At 40.7% G+C, this 16,891-nt stretch overlaps 1 protein-coding gene across 1 annotated transcript; it reads right to left on the reverse strand.

The window, feature by feature from the left end:
• Nucleotides 1-5,118: 5,118 nt before the first annotated feature.
• On the reverse strand, nucleotides 5,119-15,202 carry LOC143768748 (IgGFc-binding protein-like). Its single transcript, XM_077257398.1, has 6 exons — nucleotides 15,152-15,202; nucleotides 13,632-13,682; nucleotides 12,024-13,253; nucleotides 11,908-11,937; nucleotides 10,273-10,323; nucleotides 5,119-5,459 (listed from the first exon to the last, which is right to left on the reverse strand). Exons 1-5 carry the CDS (start codon nucleotides 15,183-15,185, stop codon nucleotides 10,298-10,300), a joined length of 1,371 nt encoding a protein of 456 aa, XP_077113513.1. The 5' UTR covers nucleotides 15,186-15,202; the 3' UTR covers nucleotides 5,119-5,459; nucleotides 10,273-10,297.
• Nucleotides 15,203-16,891: the final 1,689 nt, after the last annotated feature.

Consider the following 16,891-nt stretch of genomic DNA (forward strand, 5'->3'; position numbering starts at 1 on the left):
TGATTTGTCCCATCTGCACCCTTTTCAACATTCTAAGAGTTAAAATATTTCTGAAAAAGAATCTATTCTTGTATGTTTACGGTGAGATGGGGAGAAAAAAGACAGGGTCCTCTCCTTAGGATGATCTATTCTCCATAAATCAAACATTGAGTTGGCCCTAATTAGTTTCCTAAATTCCAACGCTAACCTAAGTTTTGTGGAGGCAAACTGCCCCCCAATGAGTGTCTATCAAAATCCTCTGAAAAAGGGATGTTAAAGTCTCCACCCACTATTAGGGCTGCAGGAGGCAATTTCTGAAGTAAGGAGAAAACCTTTTGCAGAAAATGGACCTGAACCATGTTTGGTGCATAGATATTACATAAAATGGTTGGTTTACCCTTCAGAAGTGCTTCCAAGACAAGAAATCTGCCCCCTGGATTGCTATGAGCTTTAGTCACCTGTAGTGGACAATTTGAACACAGCAAATTCACTACTCCACCCTTCTTACTGTCATTGTAAGCTGAGTAGTGTTTTGTTACGGTTCAAAGGATTTGTGTCTTGAATAAAAATTGAATATTGAAAATTGAATAAGTTTGTTAAGAATAGAAAAGCAATTGAGAGTGCTAGATGCTTGCCAGAATGGGTGTTGTCAGGACCGTGGACCCCAATGGCACAGGAATGTACTAAATATATGGAGGGACAGCGTTTAGCAAATCCCCAGGATGTGGCTGAGAAATTTCATATTTCAAGGTATTATGCAAAGGAGCAAAAAACAGCAGCGGACGTTGGATGGGTATGTGTCCAGGCACTGCAAAGTTTGCAAGAGGAGATTGATAATTTGCGTTTAGAGCTGCATACAGCTATAGAGCAAAGGATCAGCTTGCAATCAGCTTTGAGAGATCAAGTTAAACAGCATGATAAAATACAAACAGATTTGGATGAGCGAGGGCACAGAGAGAAGGCTGATTTTGACTCCTACCATTTCCAATGTAAGGTACGACTTATGATTATTGATTATTTGCTATTTTGAGTGAATGTTTATATTTATTATCTTTTATTAAGTAAATTCATTTTTGTCTTATTCAATTGTCGTGTGAGCATTTATTTATTCATCACAATTCTTTGAACCGTAACAAAACAAGTAGGCCCGGGGAAAAGAATTTAGTGTGAACTTAAAAGTGCCTGTATGGTCATAATTAGAGATAAGTGAATATTTCAATGTTCGGTTCAGATTACCCAATCAGGAGTCTCCACATCCCCAAAAATTGGAGCCTACCACCAAAGTGGCATCAATTTCACCAGAGTAGAAATAATATAATAGGAACCGAGACGTCTTCCACTACAGCCAAGCCAGCAACTGGACACCCAACCAGGAGTGTTCATATTTTCACAATTTAGTGTTAACATCAGCAGCAGCAACAGCAGGCACAGAAGTTCTACTGAATATATCACAGAGTGCAATTACATGAGATCAATGCAGCACACTAAAAACTACAACATCACCTAGTCTGTACAGTCTGTGATTGGGGTGCAAAAGTCCTTGGAGATCCATGACTTGTTCATCTTGATGAAAGTTAGGTGTCCTACAGGGGACAGCCGGTTGCACTTATCTGTCAGGACACCACCAGCAGCACTGAAGACATGTTCTGAGAGAACACTGGCTGCCAGGCACGAAAAAAACTCCAAGGCGAGTGAGGCGAGCTCAGGCCACTCATCCATTTTTGAAGACCAAAATGTAAAAGGGTCTAAACCCTCCCTGATGGTATTGATATTGAGTTCTAGATACTCCTGCACCATCCTCTCCAGTCGTTCACTACGTGTAAGACTTGGACTCCGTTGTGCTGGTGCTCGAGCTGGTCTAAAATAAGTATCAAAGGACTCACAGAAATTGCTTCTTTCACTTACACTGCCACTGCTGCTGCTAATGTTTTGGCATTAACGAATTGACGGGCCGGAGGTTAGAAGTCTAGAGCTGCGATGCGAACTGTGTGCTTCTCTGCTGTCTTGGGGAAAATCTCTCTTAAGGTTGTACAAAGCGTGTTTCGATACTCCAGCATTCGCGGGTTCCTTTCCAGGGCGGGAAACATTTGGCAACATTTACTCTTGTAATGTGGATCTAACCGAGTGGCAACCCAGTGGTGAGCACTATTTTAAATCATAACTATAGGGGGATCATGCTGCAGATAGTGCGGCAAGAAAGCACTCACATGTCGGGCTCTACCATGAGGTCTAAGCCCATGCTGTGTTGGTGGCTGGGTAACACTGATGCATGTTTCCTCTGTCCGCTCCCGCCAACCACAAACAACAGAGAGGGGAGGATTATCCTCTTCATCTCCTTACAGTTGCTCGCCCATCATCTGTTCCTCCTCCGTTTATTCCTTGGCTCTTGCTCCTTCACTAACACTTTTGACACTTTTGTCTGGTATCACCAGACTAATACAAATGGATAGTCAAAAGGCAAATCCAAGGTCCGACAACAAAGATCAGAATGTCAAAGTTTTGAGCACACAGCAAACATACCACTGAGCTGAAAGATACGACTGGTGATAGTCCCAGCATAGCCAGCCAGCTAATTGGCCAGCAATTACCCTTAAAGGGTGGCACCTGGAGGATCTCCAGCAGGCCAGCCATAATTGGGCAGCAAGGAATCCCAAATACAAAACTGACATAGAGGGCTATATGGCGCACATGCTGTATACACTCACCGGCCACTTTATTAGGTACACCATGCTAGTAACGGGTTGGACCCCTTTTGCCTTCAGAACTGCCTCAATTCTTCGTGGCATAGATTCAACAAGGTGCTGGAAGCATTCCTCAGAGATTTTGGTCCATATTGACATGATGGCATCACACAGTTGCCGCAGATTTGTCGGCTGCACATCCCAAAGATGCTCCATACAAGGCAGGATGGATCCATGCTTTCATGTTGTTTACGCCAAATTCTGACCCTACCATCCGAATGTCGCAGCAGAAATCAAGACTCATCAGACCAAGCAACGTTTTTCCAATCTTCTACTGTCCAATTTCGATGAGCTTGTACAAATTGTAGCCTCAGTTTCCTGTTCTTAGCTGAAAGGAGTGGTACCCGGTGTGGTCTTCTGCTGCTGTAGCCCATCTGCCTCAAAGTTCGACGCACTGTGCGTTCAGAGATGCTCTTAGGCCTACCTTGGTTGTAACGGGTGGCGATTTGAGTCACTGTTGCCTTTCTATCAGCTCGAACCAGTCTGCCCATTCTCCTCTGACCTCTGGCATCAACAAGGCATTTCCGCCCACAGAACTGCCGCTCACTGGATTTTTTTTCTTTTTCGGACCATTCTCTGTAAACCCTAGAGATGGTTGTGCGTGAAAATCCCAGTAGATCAGCAGTTTCTGAAATACTCAGACCAGCCCTTCTGGCACCAACAACCATGCCACGTTCAAAGGCACTCAAATCACCTTTCTTCCCCATACTGATGCTCGGTTTGAACTGCAGGAGATTGTCTTGACCATGTCTACATGCCTAAATGCACTGAGTTGCTGCCATGTGATTGGCTGATTAGAAATTAAGTGTTAACAAGAAGTTGGACAGGTGTACCTAATAAAGTGGCCAGTGAGTGTATAAGAGGCTATGTGGCGCACATGTTATATATAAGAGGCTCTGTGGGGGTCATGCTGTATATAGTGGGCTATGTGGGGCACATGTTATGCATAGGGGACTATGTGGGGAACATGCTGTATATTAGAGGTTACATAGGGCACATGCTGTACATCAGAGGCAATGTGGGGCACATCCTGTATATCAGAGTAAATGTGGTGCACATGCTGTATATCAGAGGCTACACGGGGCTTCTACTGTACATGTAATTTTCTGGATTTTATTTTTAGATTCTGTCTCTCACAGGTGAAGTGTACTCACAATAAAAATTACAGATCTCTCCATTCTTTGTAGGTGGGAAAATTTTCAAAATCGTCAGTGTATCAAATACTTATTCTCCCCACAGTAAGAGGCTATGTGGGGGCTCTTACGGTATATAGGGGGCCTGTGTATGGGCTCATACGGTATATAGGGGATGTCAGCATGCTTAATTCTGCTCAATATTAAGTCATATAATTTGCACATCTAGAAAATTCATTGCCCCCCTGCCCTTCGAGGTTCACAAATGATAAGCAGCCCACACCCATGTTACTCTAATCCACCCCAGACCTGATGTTATTTCATATTTAGCGCCTTGTTGTTAGGGTTGGCGGATTGCACTAAATAAACGGAACGCTGAGTACCAAGCTCCATTACAGCACAGAGTAGTACTAGTAAAAAGAATACAAAGTGCAATACCCTGTTAAATGTCACAGAGATATAGCACGTGGATTAGACTGGTTCTGAAACTAAACAGTGTCAATCGCACACATAAACAAAACAGATGCAAGCCGGAAGAAGGAACTTCTATGACGCTAGATTTCATACCCTGACTAGAGGGTTGAACTTGCCCTGTAGCTCTACTGTGCTAACCGCACACATGTAGGAAACAGGTCCTAAGTCAAGAGCTAATTGCCCCCACTGACGCTCTCTGCCTGCCATCGTGTAGAGTCCCAGAACTTAGACAGAATCACACAACACGCAGACAGAATGGTAGAGTGTCCACACTCATTCGTAATAACATTCATAATACTAGCGCAATGGCGTGCACCACTGAGCGCCTTTCAAATGCAAGGATCCACCCCAAATACTCACGCCCAAGCAAGCCGTCACATCGCCCGCGGGCCAATCAGGGGCTGCCACATCACCAGAGCAGCTGACGTCTGACCACCAATGAGAAGATGCCACATCAGGGACATGCTCAGTATGGTGATCTCAAGACTAAGTGTGGACTTAGAGTGTGGAGCTCAGGGCTGCACCAGAACATCACTGATTCCTATAGACTTGGCTGGAGAGCCAGCAGCAACCAAGTGAAGAACATGAGCCTGAGCAAGACACTGGGACTGATGTCTGTGCTGAGCAGCACCCACCTTGGCTGGAGCTGAATGGGAGACCACAGCACCAGGCAATGCTTGGGATCTATCCAAAGCAGCAGGAGAATCCTAACACTTGTACTACATGTATAGTGCAGTCCATAATGGCATTGCCTCCTAGTTGTGGAAGTAATTACTGCACACAACACAGCTGAGCTGGATGGTTTATTATTGTATAAGCAGATTATAATATTTGCTGCATCCGTCACCGTACATTATAATAATTCTTTACTATTATTATCCTGGAAATTATAATCTCACTTCCAGGTCTAATCAGATGTTTGCATTAATCAATTTCACCTAATGAGTCATTATTGCAGATTTAGAAAGAAAGAAAAGATGATTTATTATAATATTTTTTGAAGTAAATTTCTGTAAGTGAATATAGAAGACCCTCGGATTTCTGTGCGCGCTGTTTATTTCCGGTGACATCTTTCCTCCATTATCTTGGCGTCTTCCAGGAATCACAGTAATGTAATTTATCGGCACAGAACCTGCGGGACAGAGAAGGGGTTAATAATATATAAGATATGCACATACACAACTCACACATGTGCACAGTGACATTTTGTGATGCATTTGTTTAAACAACTAGACATTATTTTTCTTCATCTATTCTTAGTTGCAACAACTATAACTTTTTCATGGAAGCCTCACTACTATATGATGTCTTACTCTTCTTTTTTTTTTTTTTTGCAAGCTAAGCTACCATGTTCTAGGGGCCGTTTTGCATGTAATTAGCCATTACATTGATTTTTTTTTCATTTACTTAATAAAAATGAACAAACAATCACACTGTTCATCAATCACCATAAATAAAATGTTCAATGTATTACACATTTTGTCATAGTAATTGAGATACTAAATACGTCTGTTTTATTTATGGATTTGTGATGTTTATTTTTCAAAAGTTATTTATTGGTAACCTTTTAATAAACATAAGGATTTGAATTTTATTTTATTACGTCTACAAATATATAGAGATGTACCAGTATATAGAGAAATATCTGTGTGTACCAGTACAATATGCCTGTTAAGAAGAAGAATGCTGCTGAGATCCTTAGGCAAAGAAAATCCTTCTATCATTACCAAAGAAGCCTGTGGATCACTATTAAAGCTTGTGTCCTTTTCTATGGAGACCTATGGCTGCACGGCAGTTATACACCAAGCCTCACATCAGGGCTTGAACATAAATCTAGCTCTGGGAGGCGTTTCTTGAGTTACATCACCTAGGTGGGCGAGCGCTCCAGGAGTCTGTTACTCTGCGCATGACCAGATCCCTGAGATGCACTTTGCGTCCCACGGGGAGGCGGGGCGCGATACCGGAAGTGCCTCACCAACTATGATACATTGCGCATGTCCACCTTTTTGCTACGCATATGCTCTCCACGTTATTGTGTGGTACGCGTCACCGGAAGTAATACACAAAGCGAGGTTTGGAGTATGAGACGGCGTGCGTCTCACTACAAGACACAGATAAATGTGTTGAATATATTAGCAGCGCCGGTGCATGAGCCAATTACGGCATGGATCTACCTAAGCCCCTTAAAATGGTAATTATTTAGATATACTACGGTATTTGAGTTTATAACGAAAGCATGATCATTTCCAGCTATTCCCTTCCATTCTGAAGCCATCGTGGCTGGTTCCCAAATGGTCCCCTGAAGAGCCCCTGTACCGGGACATATGCTATATACATTTGGTGAAGCAACTTGTTGCGGCTACAGCAGCCTGTGTTTGCTATTCCCTGGCAGGATTTTTGTTTAAAATATGTGCCAATCTGTAGCACGGTGGTTATGAGAAACCAGCGAAATCTCTCATTTATGTGAAGCTGTTGTTCATGTCTGCTATGTCTTTGGGTCATGGCAAGTCTGTTGTGCAACTAATAATGGCAGCAGAATAATTTATATGCACAAGAGTACGTTATATACCATCGTGGTCTCTAACTACTAAGTTGTGAAAGGCCTTGTTACCTTCTGCCCTACATTTATTGTTGTTTTCTGTGCTTTACATATTATAGATACATATATAATACACAAGAATAGTATAGGTCACATTTCTGGCCTTTAATGTGTATAGAAGGGTATCAGAGGGCATACTGCACTGTGCTGTGCAATATTCTGTACAAATACTATAGCCAGTGCAGTGACACATCTTGTGCCTTATTTTTTTATATTAATAAAAAAAAAAATTTCATTTATGTATTTTTTCCCATTTCACAGCGTGACCTAGGTTTTTTTGTTGTGTGTATGGCGTTGGGGTGTGGGCGTGGGTAGATGTCAGGGTCCGACTAGGGCCAGAAGGGACAGCCGACGTTGAGTAGGGGCGCCAAATCGAATTTTAGGGTGCCAACCTCCACTGCCAGGAAGGTCTTCAGTACATTAGAAGTATTAATAGGGATTTAGTCAGGAATATATTTCTTTAGTAAAAGAGTTCCTGTTGCAATCTGGCTGGAGCAATACCCTGCCCACACTCAAGAGTTTTGGTGTTGGTAGTTATTATTTTCTATAGTTTTTCTATATTACTACATTTTAATGATGATATATTAAAGATATTTTTAAGGGCGTTTTTTTCTTTTGGTTGATAAAGCTGGTGTCTGCCATGCTGCAGGTTGTAAATTTTAATGTTTGAAAAAAGAAGACAAAAGTTTGCCTGGTCACAAATAGGTGAAAAAAAACTCAGTTTTAAACTGGTTAAGAAACTTTTACACAGGGAGGACAATCATCTGTACAAAAGTTTGTTCCTAATCATTGTCCAACATACAGTAAATGTGTCTTAAGATAAAACAACAAACACGAGTTGATTGATTTATCATTGGTCGTATCCTTCATGATGACTTTAAAATCAATAGATGTCAGCAGATCTCTACATGGAAAGGAGGATGAGCAACCAGTAAAAATGTCAGATGTGTGGGGAAGGAGGTGACAAAAAAAGATAATTGTTACATGATAGTAAAGCAGAAACAATCAACTTGTTGTATTGGAGTGAGCTATGGACGGTGTAGTTGATGGTAAGATACAAGTATGTTATTTTCAGTTCCTTCAAATATTTTTTTGTTATTTTGGGTTCTTAGAAAGTGCGGTTTACAGAGCAAGAGGATCAGAGCTATTACATTTTCTTTTTAATCCAGAAAGATAGGCAGTGTTTATAAAAGTATACAAAAGATTTTACATAGGGGACAAAATAATACAGCATATACAATTGCATAAAATAAAATCGAATAACAAAAGAAACTTGCTAAACGCTGGACACAAAAATGGCTCAGAGCTTAGCGAAGGGAAGCTCTTGTATTGAGAAATGTCCAGTGAAACGTGAGTCAAACCTCCACAGCAATGTATCTTCCGGCATTGAATACAGATGTTAATTTTCCTTTACTTTTTATTAGCACAAATGACACTCAAACACCTCCCCTCTGTTGACATAACATGGCTGGACTTAAGCGAACAATAGGATGTGTCTTAATCTTAAGAAATTAGAAAATTCTCAACTATTAGCATATCTCAGCTCCTGATGGTCCCCTGCAGGAGACATTACCGTCATATTTTTTTTCTTCATTTTATCTGTTCATAGATAGGAGACATGGCATACATATTCTCCTCTATCTGGCCGATATCCAGTTGGCAGCATGCCAACCATTGTTCCATGGCGTGAAACCATGCTTTGCGTTTGCCATTTCAGCACATTTCTGAAAATATGACTTTCCTATCTATTATATTGATGAAGTTCATAAAAACCTCACTTCGTGATTTATATAAAGCACACTGAGAGATTTTATGTTTTATGTTTAGCTCTTATCTACCAGTCGTAAACCTGCCCTTCTCTACATACTGTACCTGTGCATTAAAATTGATTGGACTGATGTCTGTTTGCCATTAGGATTTTCCTTAATAACCTGTTTCCAAAAGAGGAGATCAGCTACATAGAGGCGGTTATGTGAAGGTGACTGGTTAGAGTATAAGCTCTTTTTCTCCCTTGTGTGGAGATGTCTAAGGATTTTAATTATTTCTTTACGACAAAGTCAAAAAACCATAGATGTGAAATACTGAAGAATATGACATGTACACCTTTCATACCCCAATACCACTGACCCATAGACCACATACATTGAGTACCCAAAAGTCAAGAGGCCAAAAGGTCTTCTACAGAGATGACCCAATAAATTTGAGTGGAATTGAATTTTACTTAATTTTTACAAAAATCCAATTTTGCCAAAATGCTAATTTTTTGTCATTTGGTTTTGAGCGGACTCAAAGAGACAGTGTCCACTTGCTGACTTGTTTCAAAACCTTAAAAATCCACCCAAACTTCACCATTCACCTCTCTCTGCTCGAGCCCCTTCACTCCTCTCCATCATCTGTCACGTCCTTGTCACATATTCCAATCACCACCGCTTGCATTGAAGTACCTGATCCTTCCACACTGGGCTGAGGCTTCCTGGTTTGAGTGGACCAAGGAGATTTCTGACCATGTGCGTGCAAGGTCGTGGCACATGCCTTGACATTTTGAAGCCATGATCTTTCATATGCTTGTGCAAAACCCTCCCAGGTGTAATCAAACCCAGAAGTCCTGGCCTAGTGTAAAGGGACTGGGGATTTCAGTTCCAGTAGTGGTAACCTGAAGATGAAGCGAGGACTGGAAGGGTGACAATGAGGAGCGGAGAGGTCAGTGGTGAGGTGCTAATAACGATTTTCTTGATTTTCTACCTATTACATTTATTATGCTCATGTATCTGTAGAAAGACCTCAGAACATAACAATGGACATTAAATTTGAATTTCCCGGGAAAATCTGTGCGAACACGAGAACTCGAATTTTGTCTAATCCATTCATCTCTAGTGTTGTGGGATGTTGCATGTTGTTGGAGCTGAAGCCCTCACTGTAACTATATTTTGACCAGGAACATTCAGATTCCATTTTCTGACTAACTTCTGACACCATAGTCATCACTAATCCAAACTGGCCATAACTTAGAGGGATTGTCCACCCTGAACACAATTTTGTCTTCAGAGCCCTTTTCTGACCGGTGTGAGAGTATGGAAGCAGCTCAAAGCCTAGTCAGCTCGGTACAGCAGAGGCTGGCTGTGTCAGCTGGCAACAGCCGACACAACAGCAGGTTGTGAGCTGACAAGTGCCCACAAACAGTGAGAGAGGGGAAAACTACCATCAAAGCAGTTTAACTCCTTACATGCCAATAAGAAGAATCTAAACAGGGAAAGGAGGAGTGATCTGTTTGCATTTAAAAAATATGCCGATTTTTTAGAGAAGGATATTATTTAAACATTACAATATTATATTTTTGTAGACTTACTCATTTACACCTCTTCTGCGATTCCTTACCCGATCACCGGTAGACCAATTCCTAAAAAATAAATAAAAATTGTTCAATCCCTAATAAAAATAAGGATTATTACCAAATTTATAAACTTTCTGCTGACAAGAATAATTTAATTAACTTAGTACTATCAATATTACAAGTGGTTTCGATATTTCAATTTTTCTCTTTCCTGCTTTTATTGTAGGGGTAGTTAATTTAATATTTGAATAGCTTGGACTTTATGAATGTGGAAATACCAATTTTTTTTATTTTGTTTATTTTTAAATGAGGAAAATTGGGTGATTTAAACTTTTGTATTTCTAAAAAATTTTAAAATTGATTTTTTTTAACCTTTTTTATATATTTTTTGTTCTGTAAAAGGACATAATCGGTGACATTTTCATTGCTTGTCCTGTATACTGATATGCCATGGTATTGTAGTATATGGTTCAAATGAAAGGTTTCACCGGAGTAGCATGACGACAGCGACGGAGACTGTCAACATGTCGTGAGCCGCCATGACAGCTCATCGGCACCCTACATTTTTGGCCTCTAGATTCCAAAATGAGACATCCCCGGTATAGATGAGCAAATATATTAGAGTGGAATTGAATTCCAGAAAAATCTACATTTGTTAAAATGTGATTTTTTTTCTATAATTTGCTTCTGTGCGGATTTATTGATGTGCCAAGTCAGCAGGCCTCCATTTTGCTGAACTGTAGAGGGCCATCAAAAGAGTAAAAATTAATCCTTATACTTACCTTACCAATCACCTCTCCGGACCCGCTGCTCCTCATTGTCTACTGTCTGGTCTTTGTTACATAATCATATTACCGCAACTAGGACTGAAATCCCGGGCTAGACTGATGGAGCACAGGAGCCGAAGGGCCGGAGAGGTGAGCAGTCAGGTGAGCATACATTTATATATATATATACTTTTTTTTACTTTTTACGTATTTTATTTATTATTTTCTGCAATCTGGAGAGACTCCATATCATAATCATGGGCATTCAATTCGCGGAGAATAACTTTGAACAAATCGAATTTCCCAGGAAAATCCACAAAATCTGGTGAATTCAAATTTTGCCAGATCCGCACATAGCTAATCCTTAATATTGTGTCATGTAAATGTTACTCTCGGATATTGACATTGGCAAGTTCAAAATGGCATAAAAAGTTTGAGAAAAACAAATTAAATTCTTAAAATCTCATGTATGAAAAAGGGAAAACACATTTGCCCATGAATAGGGAAAAATGGCTTGGTGATGAAACCCATTAGGGACCTTTTACTCGGGGTGGACGATCCTCTGTACAGAGGTTCCTTCCTAACCATTGTCCAATATTCATATGTCTGGTGATATAATGACATACAAGAGCTGATTGGTTTGTTATTGATGGTAAACCTTCATGATGACTTCAAAATCATCAGATCTCTATATGTAAGGAAGGGACGAGCTACTGACAACAGAGTCAGATGTGTGGGGGAGAAAGATAATTGTTACATGATGGAAACCAGAGACAACTTGCTTTAATCGAGCTCGTTATGGACCATTTAGTTGGTGATAATTCACAAGTATTTTTCTTTTCACTTATTACAAATATTTCTTGTTGTGTAGATGTGGAATTACCAATTGAATCGAGTAGTGAACACACCGGAGCTGGAAAGAAAAAGTCAAAAATAGTCAAACATGTCCAAACGCCAGACACAATAGATGAGATATACTGAAGAATATGACATACATACCTTGTATTCCCGCTGCCACTGTGCCATACGCCATGCCCTCAGAGTAACCAGTAGTTAGCAGACTGAAAGGTGCTATGGGATTTTGCATTGTGTTGGAACTGAAGCCTCCACCATAATTAATTTCTGACGAGACGTACTCAGAGTTAGGGATTGCCTTCCATTTGGCATTTTGTAGAGGTTTCCCATTAAACAAGAATCCAGATACACTTGAGGCCTTCGCTGTGATAATGGCCAAATTATTGGCGAATCCCTTCTGTCCAATGAGGCTGTAATTATGGAAGAACGATTCAGTATCTGGGATTTTGGTCAGGAAAGTTCCGAAGGGTTTGCCTTTAAAATTGCCACTAAAGCCATAAAGAAAAACCTGAATATTCTCTGTGCTGTGGATGGGTAAGGTTTTGGACGCAGAGACCTTAAACTTCATCGGTTTTCCTGCTTCTAGGTTGGTCGTCAGCTTTTCTTCACCTGACTGGTACTCCAGATAAGTGGGTTTAGATGCCAAGACATAAACTTGGCTGTCGCTAGATAAGAAGGACGGGACTGAGACAAAGTAGGACTTTCCCCAATTTTTTTGTGGTAGGAGCTGTTCATAAACAAGGCTGCAACCTCCAACACCAGAAACACATGAATGGCCAGATAGGATGGCAACCGGATGTTGAGAGGTCACCTCGGTTCCAGAGAGGTCATCTTTACTTTGCAGCTGCATGAACTGGAACGGCTCCAGATTCACGGTCATGGTGTCACCCTTATTATAATTCTTCCCGTTGTAATATACAGTTCCACTGAAGACCATGGTAATTGTAGTTGAAATGTCATGGACAACAACAGCAAATTGTGCATAGTGTTTTGAAGGTCCATCAGTCGGGGTGAATATGGTGTATTTAGTTCCCCACTGGTCAACCGAGTAATGCAAAGCAACGTCTCCACTGGTTCCTTCAAAGATGTAGGACATCATGGTGATGTCATCACTGGCTTTAATGATCATGCTACTGGAAGATATCCCTGATCCTATAATCTGCTGGAGATTTGGGTACTCGAATGTCACTGGTTCTCCTTTCTTAAGTGTGACCTCCTTCTTGTTATCAGAATTATTCATGGTCGTGGATATCGAGGTGGAAGATGGACACCGTCTAGGAAGTATGAGTTTCAATGTAGCGTTTGCGCTGCCTTTTGCTGGCTGCAAAAACACGGTGGTAAATTCTAGTCCATTTATGATGATACTTCTGACTGCTATAAATGAAACTTACAGTTAGATTTACAGTTCAGGCCCTTTTTTCATAGAATTACATTTTTTATCTAAATTCAGCACAGAAAGTCTGACATCATAGACTCCTCTAATCCGAAAGGCCACACCTTAGAGGGAATGTCCACCCTGAACACTTTTGTAACATAAAGTTGCCCGAAGTCTGACCCTTTACAGGCCATGGTGAAGGATATCCTCGACCAGGCCTGAATGGATGTTAATGACCGACTAATGTTTGTTGTTTTGGTTTTTTTTTTCATTTTTTTGCCTTTTTTGTCTTCAGCAGTAGTATTATGTATATTTATTCATTGATGTGGCTGCATGGGGGACATTTTTATTACAAAACTAAACTTTTAAGGACTTACGTGGTGGTCCCTGTCCTGCCGTTCCTTTGAATCCCACTAGTAGACCCAATCCTGGAGAATGAATAGCACACATTACTTCATCTGCCCCAAAGTCTTCAGTTTTACTGATAAATTACCAACAGACAAAGTTTGTGCACGATTATAGAATAAAAGTTTTATTTGAAGCAGGTTTAATGTCTTATAGTCCGAAACAGATAGATGGAAAATAGATGGAAAAATAACGCAAATATTGATGAATTTTTTTTTCTTCTCTATATTTTGGACTCACAATGAAATACATTGAATGTTAGTTACCTGTATTTATGGTCGTTTTAACATTAACCCCATCCAGTCACGGAGAATGTTTGCTTTTTCGCTTTTATTTTATTTTCCCCTAACATTTTTTATTGATCCGTCCCCATATCTGTGTGAGAACTTGTACATGACGTTTCCTATTCTGGAAAAAGCTCAGTGTGAATGAGAGCAAATGCTTCCTATGTTTTCTTTTTGGCATTCCGCTCTGCTCCCACACCTGATTTTCCGTGCCAAGTATTTGATGCGTTTTTCTGGTTTGTACTTTTGTGTGTGAAAATGCAGCGTCTTACAGTTTCAGCAAAGTGTATGGGATTCTCTGAATCTCTCACCCTCTGTTCTTTTTGTGCTGCCGTAAGCTGTTCTGTGATGTGACTTTTGAAACCTGAAATATGTCAGTTTCTCTTGGGGTATATATATATACATTTTATTTGCAGATTTCCCACACACATTTAAATTGGATGAGGAAAATTCACAGATAGAAAACACATCTGCAATTTTATTGCATTTCAGGAGCGGGGGATGCAGGAGGACTCGGAGTATTCACCAACTCAAAGGGCTGTTGTTTTTTTAATGTGATAAAGTGGTATTTCATCTGGTTGGATGATGGTTGTACATATGACTGGGTAATGAATTTAGATATGGGTGAATGATGTCTGGAGACTTGGGTGAGTAGTGGCTGTAGATATGGCTGAGTGATGGCTGTAGACATGGTTGCGTGATGACTGTAGACATGGCTGGGTGATGGCTGTAGATATGGCTGAGTGATGGCTGTAGATATGGGTGGAAGATGGAACATGGCTATAGATAATGCTGAATATTTCTCCTAATATGGGATGATTGCCATCCACTTCATAGGAGATTTGCCGTCCTTTTCATGAACATTATAGGATGATATGTGAGATTTTAAGGACATGTGTCTACACAGTAGAACTTTACAACTTTCCAAACAGTGTCGTGTAATACCCCTCCACACCACATGGTGCGCTGTTAACAAGAATATGATAATGATCAGTACAGTGCACAGATCAGTGGTGCACATAAATAATAATTCTCTAATACACCGTCTAGTGGTAGACACAATCATTACATGAAATTAGAAAACAAATTTCTTTACTAGAAAGTAACATCTATAATATCCTGGATAACTAGAGAGTTTGCTCAGTTTCATGTTAGGAATACAGCTGTGTAATTTATAGGAATTTATTAAATGCCATTTTAAGTCTTACCACAAAGTAATACAGCCCACAGGCGAAACTTCATAAGAGATAGAGACTCCATATCTGAAACAGAAGAGAACACTAAACAATATACAGATATTTCCTTCCTTTAATTTGATCTTGGCTCTATCACAAGATGTTGGTGTCTGTATGTCCAGATGTCACCACTCAGTGGTCGTAATCTGCTCCTCAGGTTATCAGCATCATTGGCCTAAACCCCAGGATTCTTAGCAAGCCTCCTTACTGTGTGCTGGGTACTAAAAAGAGCTAAGACTTTAAGTGGGTACAGAGGCGGCCCCACTACTGTGAACGGGCACTAAAGAGGCATTACTACTGTAGGAGACACTAAGGAGGCATCACTACTGTAGGAGGGCAGTAAGGAGGCATCAGTACTGTAGGAGGGCAGTAAGGAGGCATCACTACTGTAGGGGGCAGTAAGGAGGCATCACTACTGTAGGAGGGCAGTAAGGAGGCATCACTACTGTAAAGGAGCACTAAGGAGGCATCACTACTATAGAAGGGCAGAAAAGAAGCATCAATACTGTAAGGGAGCACTGAGGAGGCATCACTACTGTAAAGAAACACTAAGGAGGCATCGCAAGTGTAAGGTAGCACTGAGGAGGCAACACTACTACAAGGGGGCACTAAGGAGGCATCAATATTGTAGGGGACACTAAGGAGGCATCAATATTGTAGAAGACACTTGGGAGGCATTGAATCTGTAAGGGAGAACTGAGGACCCCTTTTCTGGGGTCGGCTGCGAGCTGCTATCTTTAGTTTGGGGAAGGCCAATATCCATGCCATCTCCTTTAGCTTGGCTGGTTATCAAATATGGTGGGACCCAATGCCATTTTTTTAATTATTTATTTAAATAATTAAAAAAAACAGTGTGTGGACCCATCTATTCTTAATAACCAGCCAAGATAAAGCTGACAATTGAGGATTGCATGTCTTCCTTTAAATTTATTAATTGTACACAGTGCACCGCCAGACAATCACAGCCATGCTGATACTTAACATGGCTGTGATGTGGCAGGAAGTGCTCACACAGTAAAAGCTTGTTGATTGTCTACGCTTCAGCCTTCCAACAAGCTTTGTTTGGGCGGTCAAACCCCAACAGTAACACAGACTTCCTGGGAAAAGTCCGTTTTCGGGGTCTGTGTACAGACACTAGGCATGTGGTACGTACTCCAAACTTTACTGTTCAGGTTCGCCCATCTCAAAGTATTTCACAATATATCTCCTCCGGTTTCAAGTATCACTTTTTCCTTAGCACATTCTGCCAATTTTTTTTATCCTATATTATTAAAGTCTATGTTTTAATCACTTTTCTTTGGTGCTGCAGAACATCCTTGAGGCCCGACCAGAGCACACTCCGTGCACCGCACCCAGACCGCAGACCGTCCACCCATGAAGTTTCCGAGGATACTTATCTCTAACACAGAGGTGGTGAGCTGAATCAACATTTTTTTATATTTTTTGTAATTTTTTAACTTCATGTAGAGGAGAGGGCCCCCAATTTTGGGACTTGCACATATTAAAGGAGTTTTCTCTTTTCAGAAAACTTTCTTCTATAATCTCCTTTAATCATAAGAAAACAAATCAAATATTATTCACCCTTCCTGGGTCGGGCGCTAAATCTCCAACGTTACCCCGATCTTTGTTTATTGTTCACAGTGCTGATATCTTAACAATGCTGTTGGCAGTCAGCGAACTCATCATCTTGTGCTGTCTACATCGGCAGAGCTG

Source organism: Ranitomeya variabilis, chromosome 4 (assembly GCF_051348905.1).
Source record: "Ranitomeya variabilis isolate aRanVar5 chromosome 4, aRanVar5.hap1, whole genome shotgun sequence".
Taxonomy (NCBI): Eukaryota; Metazoa; Chordata; class Amphibia; order Anura; family Dendrobatidae; genus Ranitomeya; species Ranitomeya variabilis.